General features: G+C 50.0%; 1 protein-coding gene across 1 annotated transcript in view; it reads left to right on the top strand.

The window, feature by feature from the left end:
- The window catches only part of LOC101140736 (uncharacterized), a 152,987-nt gene that overhangs the window by 89,622 nt on the left and 42,633 nt on the right, over positions 1-20,732 (top strand). Inside the window, exons 38-43 of the mRNA XM_031002978.3 lie at positions 4,191-4,384; positions 9,977-10,285; positions 11,069-11,304; positions 11,387-11,548; positions 12,157-12,234; positions 17,578-17,785. Coding sequence (XP_030858838.3) covers positions 4,191-4,384; positions 9,977-10,285; positions 11,069-11,304; positions 11,387-11,548; positions 12,157-12,234; positions 17,578-17,785 — 1,187 coding nt within the window. The remainder of the gene's footprint in view (positions 1-4,190; positions 4,385-9,976; positions 10,286-11,068; positions 11,305-11,386; positions 11,549-12,156; positions 12,235-17,577; positions 17,786-20,732) is intronic.

Here is a 20,732-nt window from a genome sequence, read left to right as displayed (position 1 = left end):
AAAGGGCTGGGCACCTTGAGTCACACCCCAGGGCTTTGGGAGGCTGAGGCAGGAGGATTTCTTGAGTTCAGGATCTCAAGAGCAGCTTGCACAATATAGCAAGACCCCATCTCTCCAAAAAATAAAAAAAAATTTGCCAGGTGTGGTGGGGTGTGCCTGTAGTCCCAGCTACTCAGGAGGCTGGGGTGGGAGGATTGCTTGAGCTCAGGAATTCAAGACCAGTCTGGACAACATAGACCCCATCTGTACAGAAAATTAAAAAAAAATAGCCAGATGTGGTGGCATGCACCTGTAGTCCCAGCTACTTGGGAGGCTGAGGCGAGAGGATTGCTTGAGCTTGGGAGTTGGAGGCTGCAGCGAGCTGTGATTGCAGCATTGCAGCCCAGCCTGGGCAACAGTGAAATGAGCCTGACTCTAAAATAGTAATAGTAATAATCACGTAAAAAGGAATGAAATAAAAATCACTAGTGATCCCAAGGAACGTGCATCTCCGTCTGGTCTCATGTCTGAGTATATATTTACCTACTCATGTGTCCACTATGGTGGGGTGCTCAGGAGCCTAGGGTCCAGGGGTGACCACTTGGGTTCAAGTCCCAACTCGGCCACGGCTGCCTCTGGGACCACCCTCCCTTCTGTGCCTCAGTTTCTCCACCTGCTTCTTAGGGTTGTCCTAATGGTGAACTGAGCCCTGCATTTGAATTCCAAGCCAGGGCCAGTGAGCATGCTCAGTAGCTGGCTACCATCTTTGCTGCAGGTGTAATCGGAAAAAACAAACTCTTTTCTGCTGCTATCCTCTTAATGCTCAGTACAGGATAATTCTGTGGCCAGGAACAGGGGGTCTTTTTCCCCATCAAGCAATTCTCTGGTGGACACTAACTGGGTGTCCTACAAATAGTCTCAGTTCTGACTCTATATACCTGGAGGTAGCATCAGACCCCACATGTTAAGTGTGTGAGACTGCCCCCAACTTTAGACACCATTCCCCTCAGCCTCTCTAGTAGCTGGAACTACAGGCTCACCACCACACCTGGCTAATTTTTGTACTTTTTTTGTAGGAACGGGGTCTTGCTATGTTGCTCAGGCTGGTCTTGAACTCCTGGCCTGAAGCAATTTTCCAGCCTTAGCCTCCCAACATGCCAGGACTACAGGCATGAGCCACCCTTTATACATTATTATACATTATTACTTATAGACTATTATAATTCTTTGTGTTATATACCATGAATGCTCTCATAACAGTGGAAGAACCTAGGTTCTGCTGCCCACTGTGCTTGGTGAGCGCTCCAGAGCTGGAGTGGCTCGGGAGGGCTTCCTGGAGAAGGGATCCTCCCCCTCACTCAGGTTCCTATAGACCCTTCCTGTCCTCCCTCTGCTTCTGAGCCTTCCCCTGCCTCCTGACCAACTGGCTGTAACTTGGAGTTCCCCATAACCTCCTCCCATCTTGTGTCTGATCATTCGTGAAAATGGCTCACAGAACTCAGGGAAACATTTTACATATATTTATTCATTGATTATAGAGGATATGATTTGAGAACAGCCAGATGGAAGAGACGCATAGGGCAAGGTATGGGGCAAGGGATGCAGGGCTTCCCTGCCCTCTCTGGGCTCACCACCCTCTGTGTGTTCAGCCCAGAAGCTCTCTGTGAACCCCATGGTTCAGGGATTTCTATGGTGGCTTCATCATGCAGGCATGACCGCTTATTAACTCAACCTCTAGCCCCTCTCCCCTTCTCAGAGGATGGGATGTGGGGCTGAAAGTTCCAACCTCTAATCATGGCTTGATCTTTCTGTTGACCAGTTCCTGTCCAGGAACCCGCCAAGAGTCACCTCATTAGAACCAAAGATGCTCCTGTCAACAAAAGAGACTCTCTAGTTCCAAGGGATCAGGAGCTATGTGTCAAGGATTAGGGACAGAGACCAAATATATATTTCCTATTACATCACAATATTATGCTGGTATTTTGAGTACTGCACATTCTGGTACAAATTGGGTCTCCACTAAATATTTCCTCTGCAATCCCATGTTTGTTCCAGCTTTGGCATGGATTTAAGGAGACCCTGGGCTGTGGACGTGGTCCTAGATAACCTTGTCCTCAGAATTGCCACCACAGCTGTCTGTCCATCCACCTGTCCAACTGCCCATCCTTATCCCCAGTGTGAAAAGGATTCGAGGCAAATTATTAAAATGCACCTTGTTGTAGGTCAGGAGTTGGCAGACTCTCAGTAAAAGGCCAGATGGGAAATATTTTCAGCTTTGTGGGCCATATGGTCTCTGTTGCAACTACTCAACCCTGCCACTGCGGCACAAGAGTGTCGTAGACAATTCATAAATAATGGGCATGATTGTGCTCCAATAAAACTTTATTTATAAAAACAAGTGGTGGGCCAGCTTTGGCCCACAAGCTGTAGTTTTCCAACCCTTGTTCTAGATTTTAAAAAGATACACAAGGAAGCTAGGGGGAAGGGAAAAGAAAAATGGGAAGCTGCTCAAAGTAGTTTCAGTAAACAAAATTCATGCCATGAGTACCTCTGTGTTATTTAGAGCTCAGCTGAAGATTTGGCTCTGAGCTTCCTAGCAGGCAATGCAAAGAGAGAAACCAACAAGTAGTAGTATTTGCAGTGGCCCTCAGGAAGTGCACACACAAAGTCCACAGCTGTGCACCACGAAATGCTGGCTGATCTTGTTCCTGGTGGTGAAGCTCAAGTGAAATCTCTCCAATGGTGTCATGTAGGAACTCACTGTGTGATGATAGGAACTGTGTCCCCTGCCCCAGTTTTCCAGCAAGTTTAACAGCAAGCTTCTTGGGGCTGTTCCTTTTCTCACATTTATCAATCACTCATTATGACCCTGGAGCAGGAACCTTATATTCCAAAGTTCGTTTAATTCTAAACAACCCTATGCTTTAGGTACTGCTAACTGCTTATTTGAGCTTTGGGCATATTACCCTCTCTCTACCTGTTTCCTCATCTGTATATTAGGGTTCATAATATTCTCAAAACTCACAGGGCTTTTGTAAGGAGTCAGACAATGTGTCTAAAGTACACAGTGCATGGCAGAGTCTGTTGGTTAGATGTTGCTGCATAACAAGCTACTCCAAAGCATAGAGATTAAAGAACAACCATTTTGTTTGCTCACGATTCTGTGGGTCAGGAACTTACACAAGGCTTAGGCAGTTCTGTTCTGTGTGGCTTTGGCAGGGGTCATTCTCTGGGACTCTTGGCTGACATCAGCCTTCAGCTGAGTCAGTTCCGAGCCAGATGTGTGCATGGGCTGAGGACGGGGGTGGACTGGGAAGTCCAGGAAGGCTTCCTTTACGTGTCTGGCACCTCAGTGCTCTTCCATGTGCATCCCCCTCTCTCTTTTTAAGTGGCTGCTTGGGCTTCCTCACATCATGGCGGTCTCAGGCTGGTCAGACTTCTTACCAGGTAGCTGGGTTCCAAGAGGCAGCATTCACGTGAGAAGGTGAAAGTTGCAGATCTTAGGGCCCAATCTTGAAAGTTCTACATTGTCACTTCTGCTACATTCTACTGACCAAAATGTAGGTCACAAGGCCAGTCCTGATTCAAAGGGAGAGGACATAGATCTCACGTGTTAATGCAGGAGTGGCAAAGTCACCTTGCAGGAGAGTATGCGAAGAGCTGGCCATAGGTGCAAACATACTGTTTCACACCTGGTTGAGTACCTGTCAGTATCAATATCAATATCAGTTCAAGGCCAGGCACAGCAGCTCATGCCTGTAATCCCAGCACTTTGGGAAACCAAGGCGGGCAGATCACCTGAGGTCAGGAGTTCGAGACCAGCCTGGGCAACGTGGTGAAACCCCATCTCTACTAAAAATACAAAAACTAGCCAGCTGTTATGGTGGGTCCCTGTAATCCCAGCTACTCAGGAGGCTGAGACAGGAGAATCGCTTGAACCCAGGAGGCGGAGGTTGCAGTGAGCTGAGATTGTGCCACTGTACTCCAGCCTGGGTGACAGAGTCACTCTGTCTCCTAGGAAAAAAATGAAAAAAAGCTCAATATCAGTATGTCCACTTTATTCCCCACTTTGCAGAAGGAGAAACTGATGCTCAGAGAGGTTATGTCCTTGTCCCAGGTCATCCTGTTAGTGAGCAGCAGCATTGGGGTTGGAACCCAGGTTTGCCTGACAACAAAGCCCATGATCTTAACCCCCTTACTTCGCTGCCTAGGATTTGGCTGTTTTCCAAGGCACTGCTGGACCAGAACACAGCACAGTTGCTCCTCAAGGCATCTGAGGAATGGAGGGGAGGCCGGATCCTGACTTTCCAGAGCCAAACCCGGCACACGGTGGCTGGCTGGGCAGCGATGCCCCGCCTCCTGACACTCACAGGAAGGCTGAAGCAGAAGGAGACACTTCAAGAGGGTGAGGGCCTGGGGAATGCCATGGGGGCAGCGGCAAGCACTTTCTTTGGAACTGCAAGGTAGATTCATTTCCACCCAAGTGCAGTGTTGCTCCAACTCCAGCATCTTACACTGGCATATCCACAGGTTTAGATAAAGGGGTATGGATGACTTCCCTTTGTGAGAAATGAACATGCATTCTGACAAAGAAAATCTGCTCACTAAAAACTGAATAGGGTTCCTTATGCAGGACTTGTCAGAGCCTTTAACACGCTAATGGACATTGTATATCTCCAGGAGGGAGAGTTGGGTGCAGGGTTTCCCAGGCATATATTTTGGAATACCTTTTATTTTGACATAACACTGGACTTGTAGAAAAGTTGCAAGAACAATGCAAAGAATTGCACAGCCCCTTTGCCCAGATTAATCAGTTACTAACATTTCACATTTCCCTTACCATTCTCATATTCTCTCTATATGTATGTATATTTAACATATTATTTTATTCCTGAGTTGTGTTTTCCTAGATTGCAGACATGATAATTCTTTTTTTTTGTTTTCTTTTTTGAGACTGAGTTTTGCTCTTGTCCCTCAGGCTGGAGTGCAATGGAGCAATCTCAGCTCACTGCAAGCTCCGCCTCCCGGGTTCAAGCAATTCTGCTGCCTCAGCCTCCCGAGTAGCTTGGATTACAGGAACACAGCATCACACCTGGCTAATTTTTTTTTGTATTTTTAATAGAGACGGGGTTTCACCAGGTTGATCAGGCTGGTCTCGAACTCCTGGCCTCAAGTGATCGATCTGCCTCCGCTCCCAAAGTGCTGGGATTACAGGTGTGAGCCACCGCGCCTGGCAGATATTTACATTTTGAAGGGTACAGGGCAGTCATGTTGTGAAACAGCCCTCCGTCTGGGTTTGAGTGACACTTCCTGATGCCTGCATTCAAGAAAGCCTGTTGGTAGGACACCACAGAAATGAGGCAGCCTCTTGTCAGGTGGCACCTTCTGTCTGTTTGTCCACCGTTGGTGACATTAGCTTTGATCTCTTGATTAAGGTAGGGTTGCCAGGTTTCTTGGCTGTAAAGTTTTTAGTTATTTCCTTTGTAATTAATAAGTAACTGGGTGAGATACTTGGAAGTCATGTAAGTATTCTCTGTTCTCATGGAATTGTGACCCTCCTAGTTTTAGCAGCCACTGATGGTGCTTGTCTGAGTCTCTTACTGTTATGATGATTGCCAAATGGGGATTTTTCTAATTCTTTTTTTTTTTTAATTTATTGCTTACAGGCCAGGCGTGGTGGCTCATGCCTGTAATCCCAGCACTTTGGGAGGCTGAGGCGGGCAGATCACTTGTAGCCAGGAGTTCAAGACCAGCCTGGCCAACATGGTGAAACCCCGTCGCTACTGAAAACACAAAAATTAGCCAGGGGTGGCGGTACACGCCTGTAGTCCCAGCTACTCAGGAGGCTGAGGCACGAGAATCACTCGAACACAGGAGGCAGAGGTTGCAGTGAGCCAAGATCACACCACTGCACTCCAATCCTGGGTGACAGAGTGAGACTCTGTCTCAAAAAATAATTTATTGCTTAGGGCAGAATGCTTTCCCTGCTTACTCCCTTTGCCCCTCCCTTCCCTTCTGTATTAGTCTGTCCTTGTGCTGCTATCACATCCTGAGACTGGGTAATTTATAAAGACGTTGGCTCATAGTTCTGCAAGCCGTACTGGAAGTATGGTGCATCTTCTTCTCTGCCAGCACGTCACAGGGCCAGAGCAGGATTAAGAGAAAGAGGGGGGAGCCGCTACACACGTTAAACAACCAGATCTCACTATGGAAAGGACAGGACAAGGGGATGCTGCTAAACTGTTTATGAGAAATCCGCTCCCAGGCCAACCAGTCACCTCCCACCAGGCCCCACCCCTGACGCTGGGGATTACAGTTCCACATGAGGGTTGTTGGGGACACAGGTCCAAACCATATCACCCTCCTTCTTTCCTTCCTTAACCTCAGTAGGGACTCATGGATTCTTATTTTATTCAGTAATCTGTCATGATCATTATTTCAGTGCTGGATTTTCCTAGATTTGCCCCGTGGGAGTCCCTACGAGACGGCTCCTCCCCCTCCCCCTCCCATTTCCCCTGCAAGATTTCAAGCATATAGAAAAATTGAATTGTATGCAAACACCCACGTGCCCCCACCTAAATGTTATAATTGTTCGCATTTTGTGTTATTTTCTTTATCGCCTATGCACTCTCCATCTGTCAGAGGTGTGTAAACCAGAGCAACTCCATCTTGAATAGGGGCTGGGTAGAATGAGGCTGAGACCTACCGGGCTGCATTCCTAGGAGGTTAAGGCACTCTTAATCACAGGAAGAGACAGGAGGTCGGCACAAGATACGGGTCATAAAGACCTTGCTGATAAAACAGGTTTCAGTAAAGAAGCCGGCTGAATCCCACCAAAACCAAGATAGTGACGAGAGCGTCCTCTGTTCGTTCTCATTACTACATTCCCACCAGCGCCATGGTCATTTACAAATGCCATGGCAACATCAGGAAGTTACCCCATATGGTCTAAAAAGGGGAGGGATGGGCCGGCCGCGGTGGCTCACGCCTGTAATCTCAACACTTTGGGAGGTTGAAGCAGGTGGATCACCTGAGGTCAGGAGTTCGAGACTAGCCTGGCCAACATGGTGCAACCCCATCTCTACTAAAAATACAAAAAAATTAGCCAGGCGTGGTGGCACATGCCTGTAATCCCAGCTACTCAGGAAGCTCAAGCAGGAGAGTCGATTGAACCTGGAAGGTGGAGGTTGCAGTGAGAGGAGATTACGCCACTGCACTCCAGCCTGAGCAACAAGAGCGAAGCTCAGTCTCAAAAAATAAAATAAACCCAAAGGGGAGGCATGAATAATCCACCCCTAGTTTAGCATATAATCAAGAAATAACCATAATAATGGGCAACCAGCCGCCCTCAGGACTGCTCTGTCTGCAGTAGCCATTCTTTATTCCTTTCCTTTCTTAATAAACTTGCTTTTGCTTTGCACCGTGGACTTTCCCTGAATTCTTTCTTGTGGGAGATCCAAGAAGTCTGTCTTGGGGTCTGGATCCAGACCCCTTTCCTGTAACACATCCATCTATGTTGTTTTTGATGCTTTTCAGAGTGAGTTGTAGACATCAGAACACCTTACACCCAAATGGATTATCATACACATCATGGACTAAAGCTCAAAATGTGCTTACAATTCTCCCTGCTCTTAGTCTCCTTCCCTTTCTTCCTTCCTCTGATATAAAATTTACATAAAAAGAAAGGTGCACACCTCAGCTGGGAGCAGTGGCTCACACCTATAATCCCAGCACTTTGAGAGGTGGAGGAGGGCAGATTGCTTGAGCCTGGGAGTTTCAGACCAGCCTGGGCAACATAGGGAGACTCTGTCGCTGCAAAAATTTTAAAAAAATTAGTTGGGCATGGTGGTGCATGCCTACAGTCCCAGCTACATGGAGGCTGGGGTGGGAGGATCGCTTGAGCCTGGGAGGTGGACATTGCAGTGAGCCATGATTGTGGCACTGCATTCCAGCCTGGGCAACAGAATGAGACCCTGTCTCAAAAAAAATAATCAAATTAGTGTCTAGTGGTTTCTCCTTGTGGCTTTAATTTGCATTTCCCTGTTGATGAATGATGTTGAGCACTTTTTTTTTTTTTTGAGATGGAGTTTCACTCTTGTTGCCCAGGCTGGAGTGCAATGGCGCCATCTCAGCTTACCGCAACCTCTGCGATTCTTGTGCCTCAGCCTCCCAAGTAGCTGGGATTACAGGCATGCGCCACCATGTCTGGCTGATTTTTTTTGTATAATTTTTAGTAGAGATGGGGTTTCTCCTTGTTGGTCAGGCTGGTCTTGAAATCCTGAGCTCAGGTGATCCACCCTCCTAGGCCTCCCAAAGTGCTGGGATTACAGGTGTGAGCCACTGCGCCTGGCCAAGCACTGCTTCGTGTGTGTTATTTGTTCATGTAGCTTCCTTTGAGACAGGTCACATGAATTTTTTTTTGCCCATTTATTAAGTTGTTTGTCTTTTATTGATTTGTAGATACTCTTTATATATTCTAGAATAGGATATTTACTTCCATTTTGATTTTTATGCCTTTTTTTTTTTTTTTTTTTTTGAGATGGGGTCTTGTTCTGTCGCCCAGGCTGAAGTGCAGAGGGATGATCATGGCTCAAGCATCCTCCTGCCTTAGCCTCCCAAGTATCTGGGACTACAGGTATATGCCACCATGCCCAGATAATTTTTTTTTTAGAGGTGGGGTCTCCCTTTGTTGCCCAGGCTGGTCTGGAATGCCTGAGCTTAAACAATCCTCCTACCTCAACTTCCCAAAGTGCTGGGATTACAGGTATGAGCCACTGCACCCAGCCTGGCCTGATATTTTTATGCCGTTTAGGTTTTTTTTTCTTATTGCAGTAGCTAAGAAATACAGTATATAATATTGAATAAATATGCTAAGAGTAAAAATTCTTACCTTGTTCTCAATCTTAGAAAGAAAATGTTCAAAATTTCCACAAATAATTTTAATGTTTGCTATTGGTTTTGCAGAGTTTTTTTTGTTGTTGTTTTTTAGAGACAGAGTCTTGCCCTGTCTCCCAGACTGGAGTGCAGTGGTGCAATGTCTGCTCACTGCAACCTGCAGCCTCCACCTCCCAGTTTCAAGCGAGTCTCCTACTTTAGCCTCCCAAGTAGCTGGGATGACAGGCATGCGCCACCACACCTGGCTAATTTTTATATTCTTAGTAGAGACAGGGTTTCACCATGTTGACCAGGCTGGTCTCGAACTCCTGACCTCAAGTGATCTGCCTGTCTCAGCCTCCCAAAGTGCTGGGATTACAGGCGTGAGCCACCGCGCCTGGCCAGTTTTTATTCTGAAGAATAGGCGTTGAATATAGTCAAATGCCTTTTCTGAATCTAGTACATATTCATATGGTTTTTCACTTTAATTTTGTTAATAGTGTGAATTAAATTGGACTTCGGTATGAAACCAACCTTGCTTTAGTGGGATTCCCTGCATTTTTTTCTTTCCTTCTATATGTAATTGAATTTGGTTTCCTAATACTTTGTTAAGAAAGTTGGTGGCTGTGTTCATAGCACTATTGGGCTGTAATTTTCCTTTTTTGCAAAGCTGTCATCAGGTTTGGTATGAGGTTTATGCAAATTTCATAAACCAAGTCGAGTATCCTCTTCTCTTCTCTTTTCTGAACGAGTTTGTGTGAGATTGGTGGTGATGTTCTCTAAACGTCTGATCGACTTTACCAGCGAAGACGTCTGGAGCGTTCTTTGTGGGAGTTTTTTGGAAAACGTATACAGCTATATAAATGTATAGCTCTATATAAATATAGAGCTGTTCAGATTTTCTGAATTATTTTGCGAATTAGCTCGCTTGATTTTCAGAGTATCCTGGGAGGGAGCTGGTGTACTCTGATGGATTTCACAAATGTGCCATTTCTGACATGAGTTACAAGTACGACATCATGAATCTAGCAACTTCTTACCCCCAAATTCTTTTCCCTCCTCTCCAAAGCAGCTCATTTCCCTGAGCCGCCTCTGCTCTGTTCTTCTCCACCATCCTCTGCAGGCACCCTCAGGGTCACTGCGGACTCAGCTGTGCTGGGCTTCCTCCTGCGGGGCAAGCATGAGAAGGCAGGGAACGGCACCAGCGTGCGCAGCGTGACCTGTGTCCTTGCCCAGAACAGCAGCCAGGCCTTGCCTGGAGAGCTCCAGCTGAAGGGCCGGCTGCAGGCCCAGACGAGGAACCTCAGGGCCCAGGCCAGCATCCGGGCCCATGCAGCCAGCCTGGCTCTGGGTGGCGCCTGCTCCTGGGGCCCCCGGCACGGACAGCTTGCGGGTGGCCTGACACACAATATCAGCACGCTGAGTGATGCAGGTAGGACGAGTGGTCCAGGCAGAACAGCTTCTTCCTCCAAGACTTCTAAGTCCTGGAGCCAAGGGAGCGGGGATAAATGAGCCTCCAACCCCCAAATTCACATTCCAGCTTCATTTCTTTCCCCTGCTGGCTTCCCTGGCACACCTGTGTCTCCTTCCCTGGGACGTGATTCAGCCAGAACATGTAGCTTCAGGGTACCAGTTGTTACCGTATTGACAGGCTTCAAATCAGCTGGTGACAGCCGCTGCCATCAGCCCTCCAGGCCTCCCACCCCCCATTCCCTGGGACAGCTTGTGCAGCGTGGATACCTGGCCTAGCCAGGACCCCAAGGATGCCCTCTGGGACCGCAGCTATGAAATAATCCCAACAGCCCCTGCTCGAGCTTCTCAGATGTTACCTCCAGGCCTGGAGGGGCCCCCGGGTGCAGCAGCGAGGGGAGGACACACAATCAGACCCCTGTTTCCCTCTGAGATTTGTGTCCTTTCCTCGGGGAGCTGGAAGTCCTAAGGGACATGGGTCTTATCACCGGCTGCATGTGGCAATTGTGCTGTGAGGTTGGACCAGATGAAATCGCCATTTCTGTGAAATGTGGACAGTTTCAGATGGTTTAACCTGGTGTATTGGGTGCAGTAGGACCTGGAGCTATGGGGCTCAGGGGATCCTCTAGAGAGCAGGTGTGCTGGCCAGGCCTCCGTCATGTTCCCATCCTGACTAAATGTGGTGGACTGGGGTGAGTGGTCTCTGGGGCTCTGCCCACTCCTGCCCGCTGGCCTCTTCCCCCAGGACTCCCCTCCGAGGCAGGGATGCTCCTGTCTCTCACCCACGTGGCTTCCAACTGCTCAGCACGCCTGGCACTGCGGAACGCGGGGGGTCAGCTAGACGGTGCCATTGGCCTGGAGGACCTGACCCCCGAGTCCCCGGGCCTCCAGCTCCATGCCAGCCTCCGTCACACCCACACCATGCCCAGCCTCAAGCACTGGGGCCTCCCCTTCTCCTTAGATGGCCACGGGCACTTCCAGGTGAGTGAGGAGGGGGCTGCACCCGGGCCCTCTCGGGGGCCAGTGGGTCCCAGGGACACCCAACAGCTTTGCTTCTGCCCAGAGTGTGGGACGTAGTCTGGCGGCTGGGCTGACGGTGATCTTGGATGGCGACCAGCTCCGCGCGGCCCTGGAGAGGAAGGCAGAGGGTGGCCGACAGGGGCTGGTGCTGGGGCTGCACCATGGCCTCTCGGGGCTGCAGGGCACCCTGCCCTCCCAGCTGGAGGTGAGTGGGTTGGGTGCCCACATGGGCCAGGCTGCAGCCTGCACCAGGCCCTGTCTGGTAGAATGAAGATGGTAGAGGCCCTGGGCTCTCAGTTCCTCCCTGGGGCCCCTACCCTGGAGAAGCCTCACACCCGCAGCTGTCCTCTTTATTGTTCTCAGAAATGAAAAGCAGGAAACCACCTCGGTGCCTGTCCCTGAGGGTGGCTAAACCGTCCATGGTGGGAGAGGGAATGTGAGTGAGCAGGGCTCCTGGCCTGAAGCCAGGCTGCACCGTCGCTGACTGTGTGACCACAAGCAAGATGCTTCCTCTTTCCCTGACTTGCGTGACTCAGTTTCCTCATCTGCCACCTCCTCCCGTGGTTACTCTGTGGTTCAGTTAGCACCGTGCCTGGCGTGGAGGCCCTGCATGCTGGGAGCTCCGTTTACCTTCATTTGATGATGATGCTGTGGCTTCGCCCTCAAGTCCCTGTGCAAACCTCTCTTTGGGGTTATTTGCCCACGGTGGCTTCCCCAAAGGGTGGCAGGGTCAAGTGGGATCTTGGCACCCACGACGGTTCACTCTGGGGTCAGGGAAGAAGCCAGCCCCTTCCCACCCACTGGTCTCTGTAGGTCAACTGCAGTGGAGACGCCTCGCCCACCCAGCTGTTAGGACGGTGCCGAGTGGACATCGCTGGGCAGCCTCTCGAGGTATGGGGTCTCTGTCCTGGGCTGGATGGTTGTGGTACATAGTGGGCCCCTCCAGTGGGGCTGGCACAGCCTGATCACAGGGGCTGTCTGAGGTGTGGCCTGGAGCTGAGGTCGCTGCCAGGAGATACTCACATGGTCCCCCTCCTTCAAGACCCCCCACATCCCTGGTGACATGCACCTGGACTCCCAGTTCCCAGGGGCATCAGCTCAACCTGATGGTCATCGAGTGGTCCCATCTGCAAACACAGGTAAACATCAATCAGGACCCAAGGGTTGCAAGCCCACCTCTGTCATGGGCAGCTGGGCTGGCGGTGGGCATGTCCTGGCATCGTGAGACAACCGGACCGTGGCGCTCAGGGCTGGGGTGCAGCTCAGCTCAGGTGGCTTCATGCTGTCTCTGCTGGGGGTGCAGGCAGGAAGCACAATGCCTTTCTCTTTGTCCTGTCTGCCTCCCACCACTGCCACCTGAGCGTCACGGGCTCAGGCATTTCTATTTTGTGCATGGTAGTATCCCCAGGTTTGAGACGGGGCCTGACATGTAGTAGGTGCTCAGTCAACATTTTTGATCCATATAGAGTAGCAGTTTCTGCCTCATAAAACAGGTGACATAAAACAGTGAGGGGCCTTGCCGCCTGCTGCATGCTCAGGCAGGGATCGCAGCTGCTGCCGCTGTTGCTGCTGTTTGTTTTCCTTTCTTTTCCTTTGCTTTGTTTTCCTTTCCTTTCCGTTCCGTTCTGTTCCTTTCCATCCCATTCCTTTCCTTTTCTGAGACAGAGTCTTGCTCAGTTGCCCAGGCTTGAGTGTAGTGGCATGACCTCAGCTCACTGCAACCTCTGCCTACCAGGTTCAAGTGTCTCCTGCCTCAGCCCACCAGGTAGGTGGGATTACAGGTGCCCACCACCACGCCCAGCTAAATTTTTGTATTTTTACTATAGACAGGGTTTCACCATGTTGGCCAGGCTTGTCTTGAACTCCTGACCTCAAGTGATCGGCCCGTTTCGGCCTCCCAAAGTGCTGGGATTACAGGCGTGGGCCATGTACCCAGCCTGCTCCCGCTGTTTCAGTGATAAACCTGTGTGCATTGGGTACAGGGGTTGCAAACTCGAAGACTTTGGGGGCAGGCGGAGAACTGAAATGTGTCATTGGGCTGTGTGGGGAACTACAGAGTGTGTGCCACGTCTCAAACCCTCCACATCATATGTATCTTTTCACATTTCTTGTTGTAGTAAAATATGTGTAATAATGTAAAACCGTTTTAAAGTATACAACTTGGGGATGCTATGTTCGTTCACACTATTCTACAATCATCGGTGCTTACAAGTTCCAGAACTTTTCAACACCCCAGTGGAAACCCCATACCCATCAGTACATTAGTAGTCCCTCCCATCCCCTCCTCCCTGGTCCCTAGCAACCACAAATCTGCCTTCCTTCCCTATGCGTTCGTCTATTCTGGAAATTTCATACAAACAGAATTATACAAGATGTCGTATATCCCAACACTTTGGGAGGCCGAGGTGGGCGGATCACTTGAGGTCAGGAGTTCGAGATCAGCCTGGCCAACATGGTGAAACCCTGTCTCTACTAAAAATACAACAAAATTAGCTGGGCGTGGTGGCGCATGCCTGTAATCCCAGCTACTTGGGAGGCGGAGGCAGGAGAATCATTTGAACCCAGGAGGTGGAGGTTGCAGTGAGCCAAGATTGTGCCATTGCACTCCGGACTGGGTGGCAGAGCAAGACTCTGTCTCAAAAAAAAAACAACACAAAAAATACCAGAGTGAGTGACCACAAAAAACTTATCAGCTCAAGGGCCACCAGTTTGCAACCCCTGGTCTAGGATTGACTAGACCCTGGGAATGCCTAGTCCTGGGGGGAAGTCCAGGGAGCCAGCTGTGTGGTGACGAGGGCTCAGGCCTCAGTTTTCCCAGCTCTGCCCACTGGGGCTGGGGTGCAGGGAAGCGCTCCGTGGATAGTGACAGAGAGCTCACTCCTGGCCTCTCTGCTGTCACACTGAGTCTCTGGATCTGCCCTGAGCCTGAGTGCCTGGGGCCCGTCTGACCTTGGCACCATCAAGGTCAGTGGTGACACCAGCAGAGGCCTAGCAGGCAGGCCTGGGTGTGGCCCAGAGTGGAAGGGGACAGTTTGGCAGAGGTGGCCAGCAGTACAGAGCCCCTGAAACTCAGGACAAGTCCAGCCCTGGGCCCTGTGCTGTCATCCCAGAGGGTGGGTGGCACATGATCAGAGCCCAGCAGACCTGGACCTCCTGTGGGGTCCCACGGCAGAGGCGGCCGTCTTCTGCCTAGAGCAGGGCTTCCCGCACACCCAGTACACAGGCATAATCGGGGAGGGCGTTAAAATGAAGGTTTGATTCAGCAGGTCTGGGGTGGGGCCTGAGATGCTGCGTTTCTCAGCCCGGGTGATGCAGTCACGGCTGGGCCGCGGCTCATTCTTTGGGTTGCAGGGGACCAGGGTGCCCTCTCCCCGTCTCTCATCCCTGCTCCTTCATGCCTGGGTAGCTACTTCAAAATTGTGGTAGAGGTGGTGGAGATTTCACTGAAAGTTTGGGGGTTTTTTTTGTTTTTTTGGGATTTTTTATTATTTAAGTTTTAGGGTACATGTGCACAATGTGCAGGTTAGTTACATATGTATACATGTGCCATGCTGGTGTGCTGCACCCAGTAACTCATCATTTAGCATTAGGTGTATCTCCTAATGCTATCCCTCCCCCCTCCCCCCACCCCACAACAGTCCACAGAGTGTGATGTTCCCCTTCCTGTGTCCGTGTGTTCTCATTGTTCAATTCCCATCTATGAGTGAGAACATGTGGCGTTTGGTTTTTTGTCCTTGCGATAGTTTACTGAGAATGATGATTTCTAATTTCATCCATGTCCCTACAAAGGACATGAACTCATCATTTTTTATGGCTGCATAGTATTCCATGTTGTATATGTGCCACATTTTCTTAATCCAGTCTGTGATTGTTGGACATTTGGGTTGGTTCCAAGTCTTTGCTATTGTGAATAGTGCCGCAATAAACATACGTGTGCATGTGTCTTTATAGCAGCATGATTTATAGTCCTTTGGGTATATACCCAGTAATGGGATGGCTGGGTCAAATGGTATTTCTAGTTCTAGATCCCTGAGGAATCGCCACACTGACTTCCACAATGGTTGAACTAGTTTACAGTCCCACCAACAGTGTAAAAGTGTTCCTATTTCTCCACATCCTCTCCAGCACCTGTTGTTTCCTGACGTTTTAATGATTGCCATTCTAACTGGTGTGAGATGATATCTCATTGTGGTTTTGATTTGCATTTCTCTGATGGTCAGCGATGATGAGCATTTTTTCATGTGTCTTTTGGCTGCATAAATGTCTTCTTTTGAGAAGTCTCTGTTCATATCCTTTGCCCACTTTTTGATGGGGTTGTTTTTTTCTTGTAAATTTGTTCGAGTTCATTGTAGATTCTGGATATTAGCCCTTTGTCAGATGAGTAGGTTGCGAAAATTTTCTCCCATGTTGTAGGTTGCCTGTTCGCTCTGATGGTAGTTTCTTTTGCTGTGCAGAAGCTCTTTAGTTTAATGAGATCCCATTTGTCAATTTTGGCTTTTGTTGCCATTGCTTTTGGTGTTTTAGACATGAAGTCCTTGCCCATGCCTATGTCCTGAATGGTAATGCCTAGGTTTTCTTCTAGGGTTTTTATGGTTTTAGGTCTAATGTTTAAGTCTTTAATCCATCTTGAATTAATTTTTGTATAAGGTGTAAGGAAGGGATCCAGTTTCAGCTTTCTACATATGGCTAGCCAGTTTTCCCAGCACCATTTATTAAATAGGGAATCCTTTCCCCATTGCTTGTTTTTCTCAGATTTGTCAAAGATCAGATAGTTGTAGATATGTGGCGTTATTTCTGAGGGCTCTGTTCTGTTCCATTGATCTATATCTCTGTTTTGGTACCAGTACCCTGCTGTTTTGGTTACTGTAGCCTTGTAGCATATTTTTTTGTGTGTTTTTTGTTTTTTTTTTTTTGAGACAGAGTTTTGCCCTTTCACCCAGGCTGGAGTACAGTGATCTCGGCTCACTGCAACCTCCGCCCCCTGGGCTCAAGAGATTCCCCCGCTTCAGCCTCCTGAGTAACTGGGATTATAGACACCCACTACTATGCCTGGCTAATTTTTGTATTTTTAGTAGAGACGGGGTTTTGCCTTGTTGGCCAGGATGATCTCAAACTCCTGACCTCAAGTGATCTGTCCGCCTTTGCCTCCCAAAGTGCCGGGATTACAGGCATGAGCCACTGCACCTGGCCTCACTGAAGGTTTTACTAAGACAATTGTGGGGTGGCATGGGAGGGAATTACATCTCACAGCAGAGTTTGAGAAACTTTTTCCATCAAGGGCCAGACAGTAAGTGTCTTAGCCTCTGTGGCCCTGCAGTCTCTGCCACAACGCCTCCATTCTGCTGCTATTGGGTTGTGAAAGCAGCCACAGGAATGGGATGTGAACATGTTACCGGAACGGGGTCTCGATCCAGACCGCAAGGGAGGGTTCTTGGATCTTGTGCAAGAAAGAATTCAGGGCTGCTGGTTGCCCATCTTTATGGCTATTTCTTGATGATATGCTAAACAAGGGGTGGATTATTCACGCCTCCCCTTTTTAGATAATATAGGGCAACTTCCTGACGTTGCCATGACATCTGTGAAGTGTCATGGTGCTGGTGGGAGTGTAGCAGTGAGGACGACCAGAGGTCACTCTTGTCACCGTCTTGGTTTGGTGGGATTTAGCCAGCTTCTTTACTGCAACCTGTTTTATCAGGAAGGTCTTTATGACCTGTATCTTGTGCTGACCTCCTATATCGTCCCGTGACTTAGAATGCCTGACCTCCTGGGAATGCGGCCTGGTAGGTCTCAGCCTTACTTTGCCCAGTGTCTATTCAAGATGGAGTTGCTCTGGTTCAAATGCCTCCGACAAACAGGCAGGGCTGTGTTCCAATAACTTTATTTACAACAACAGATGTAGGCTGTGGTTTGCAACCTGTTTCGCACCAGCCAGGACATCTTGGTCTTCCCAAAGTCTTTCTGCAGCCATCTTCCCCAGGCCCACTCTCCCCTGCCTGCCCCACTTCCTGATTGGTTTCTCCGTGTTTTCTCTACGGTCTCCTGGGTGCATGTGTAATTAGCTGGAGTAACCCCATTGGTCATCAAACCTGCTCCTTCAAGAGGGTCTGAGTTCCTCCCATCACAGCGACGTGGATGGCACTGATAACCCCAGGGTTTGTGGGAGCCAGTGCCAGCTTGACCCAGGCTGGCTCTCTCTGCACAGGGCAGTCCAGCGTCTCCTCGGTGTCATTCCAGGTCTCTGTGGACATTCACAATGGCAGCTCCGGCTTCGAGCATTCTGGACGCATCCTGATGGGGCCCACATTCCTCAACTACTCTGTGAGCTGCTGTTACCGTGATGGGCACCTGGAGCTCTCCGGCCGGAGCTGGCACAACAGCGAGGCTTTGTTGTGGGCGGGGTTCCCAGGCGAGGCCTGCCTTAGTGCTGAGCTGCAGATACACGGTAAGGCACTCAGCGCACAGCCTCGGGACTGGGGAGCTGGCTTCCTCCATGCCTGGGCCAGACCAGCAGCCTCAGGCCTGGACCCAGGTGGCACTCCCATCAAGCCCAGTGTGGCTCTGGGCTCCAGGACAACCAGGACAGCCTTGCCCATCAATGACCTAACTCCCAAGGCAGGTGGATTAGTTTTCTGGGACTTCCACAACAAAGTCCCACATACTGGATGGCTTAAAACATAGAAATCTTAGCTAGGTGTGGTGGTGCATGTGTGTGGTCGCAGCTACTCGGGAGGCTGAGGCAGGGGATTACTTGAGCCAGAAGGTTGAGGTTGCAATGAGCTGTGATTGCAACACTGCCCTCCAGCTGGGTGACAGAATGAGACCCTGTCTCAAAATAAAAACAATCCACAGTGGATTGAGGGCCCGTCCGACTTGAATATGACCTTGTTTTTACTTAATTATATCTGTGAAGACCTTATTTTTAAATAAAGTCATATTCACAGGACAGAGGGTGAGGGGGGTGGGACTTCAATATCTCTTTTTGGGGGACACGGTTCAACCCATTATGGTGGGAAGATAAAAGCAACAAGAGGAGCCAGCACTGGCTGAGCACTTACTGCATACATGCCAGGCAAGCTGTGTGCACACGAGAGCACAATACAGTACAGCTGTCCCGATCACACGGGGGAAAGTCAAAGCTGTTAGAGGGGCCTGCGAGCCATCAGAATCCACACCCTTCCCCCATCTGACCTCATCTCCCAGCCCCCAGCCTTACTTGTTCCACTCCTTGCTATTCTTCAACACGCCAGGCTTGCTGCGGCCCCAGGACCTTGGCACGGGCTGATGCTGCTGCCTGGAATGTGTCTCTCCCACACGCCTGCCTGGCTCCCTTAGGTATTTTTCCAATGGCATCTCAGGGAGGCCTCTCTTTTCCACCTCCCCGTTTCCTCCCATCCCCTCCCATCCCTCTCCCCAGCTCTGTCATTTGAACACACTGTGTAGCATACAAATACCTTTGTTTTTCATTCTTTCTATGCTAGAATCACCAGAATGTGTGCTCTGTGAGGGCAGGGATGATTTTTGTCTGCTTCGCCGTAGGGTACATAGTAGGTATTGAATGGGTGCGTGAACGAGCCTATGAGATAGGGTTAGGAACGCCATTCCCATTCTGCACATGAGGAATGGAGGCTCAGAGAGGTTGAGTCACCTGGTCTAGGCCACACAGCTGGTAATGACGGAGTGAGGATTGAACCCAGAGCCATCCTCTGACCCCCATATAGATTATGCAGACTTGGCTCTTGACCATTCAGGACCCGGGGGACTCCCCAGTCCCCTAGGGGAGTCCTTCTGTTGGCCTCAAATTTTTTTATTTTGGGGGCGGGGTGCAATGGCTCACGCCTGTAATCCTAGCATTTTGGGAGGCCAAGGCGGGTGGATCATTTGAGGTCCGGAGTTCGAGACTAGCCTGGCCAACATGGTGAAACCCTGTCTCTACAAAAAAAATTAGCTGAGCATGGTGTTGCATGCCTGTAGTCCCAGCTACTCAGGAGCCTGAGACACAAGAATCACTCGAACCTGGGAGGCGGAGGTTGCAGTGAGCCGAGAGCACGCCACAGCACTCCAGCCTGGGCCACAGAGTGAAACTCTGTCTCAAAAAAAAAACAAAACAACGACAACAAAAAAACACTTTATTTTTGGCCCTTAGTCTCCTGAGGGGTGAACAGAGGACAGGATCACATGGGGAAATTGTCCCCAGTCTGAGTTGACCTCAGGGTTTGTTAGGGACATGACAGTCAAGTGAGGGGAGGCCATTCTGGTTGACCACCTCCACGCCGCTCTAGTTCCTGACCCAGGATGCCTGGTATGGCCGCCCCCAGCCAAGAGTGACTTCTCCCTTCTCCCACTGCTGTCCAGTCTGTTGTCCCCACCTCCTGGGGATGCTCTGCCTGTTGTTAACATTCTTGGTATCTCTGACAGCTGGGTGCTCCCAGGTGTGGGGATTGTGTTCCCTGTCTCTTTGTGCCCTGCATGTAGTAGGTACATGTGGTTGAATGTTGAACGAGGAAGGAAGGAAGCATTTCCTGAGGCCACCTGCATGTCCCACAAGTGGTCCTCTCCCGTGTGTTACCCCATTCACTCTGGACGCTGTCCCTTGAGGCGGGCGGGCTGTGCCCACCTCATAGATAAGGAAGTCGAGGCTCAGGGCTGTGGAGCTCGTCCACCCTGCTGGCCAGATGGGAGGTGCTGGAGCCTGGCTGAGTGTCACTTGGGCCTGAGCCGTGAGCTGCACCCCACGGGAACCTGGCATCTGACATAGAATCGGCACCATCTGTTTGCTCTGGGGCTTCTGGACCCGATGAGTTTCTCTGTATAGCAAAGGGAGTTTAAGTCAAAGAAGAAACTCCTGACTGTGAGCCAAAATCTCCTGTTCTGTAGGGGGTGATGGGAAGGACGGGACCCTCCAGCCAGGGCCAGGTGGCTGCAGGTGGATGTCAGTGGCCGCAGTGGCCATTTGTGGGGAGCAGACCTCATGCTGATTCCTCTGCAGGCTACCCCTCCCATAATCCTCAGGAATCCCTGCAGAGAAGCCTTTCATCCCGCAGTCATTCAGAAAGCACTCACTGCACCCCCGCTGCATGTCAGGAGCTGTCCTAAGGGAAATCCCGCCCCCAGGCACTGACCTTCTGGTGGGGTGAGAGTTTGGGGAGCAGGAACCTAATAAGTAAGTGAGCGAGGTCATTTCAGGTTGTGCTGGAAACCACACTCCAGGGAGATGGGATGGAGGATGCCTGGCAGCAAAGGACTGGGAGGGACTTCACATGGGCAGTCAAGGGAAGCTTCTTGGAGAAGGTGTCATTTCAGCAACTTCAACTTCAATGAGAGAAGGAGCCACCCAGGCCTGGATCCTCAGGGACAAATTATGACAGATGATGTCACGGAGGCTCAAAGGG

The sequence above is a fragment of the Gorilla gorilla genome, chromosome 18, assembly GCF_029281585.2.
Source record: "Gorilla gorilla gorilla isolate KB3781 chromosome 18, NHGRI_mGorGor1-v2.1_pri, whole genome shotgun sequence".
Classification (NCBI taxonomy): Eukaryota; Metazoa; Chordata; class Mammalia; order Primates; family Hominidae; genus Gorilla; species Gorilla gorilla.
Note: the sequence above shows the minus strand (reverse complement) of the source record. Positions and strands in the feature narration are given on the sequence as shown.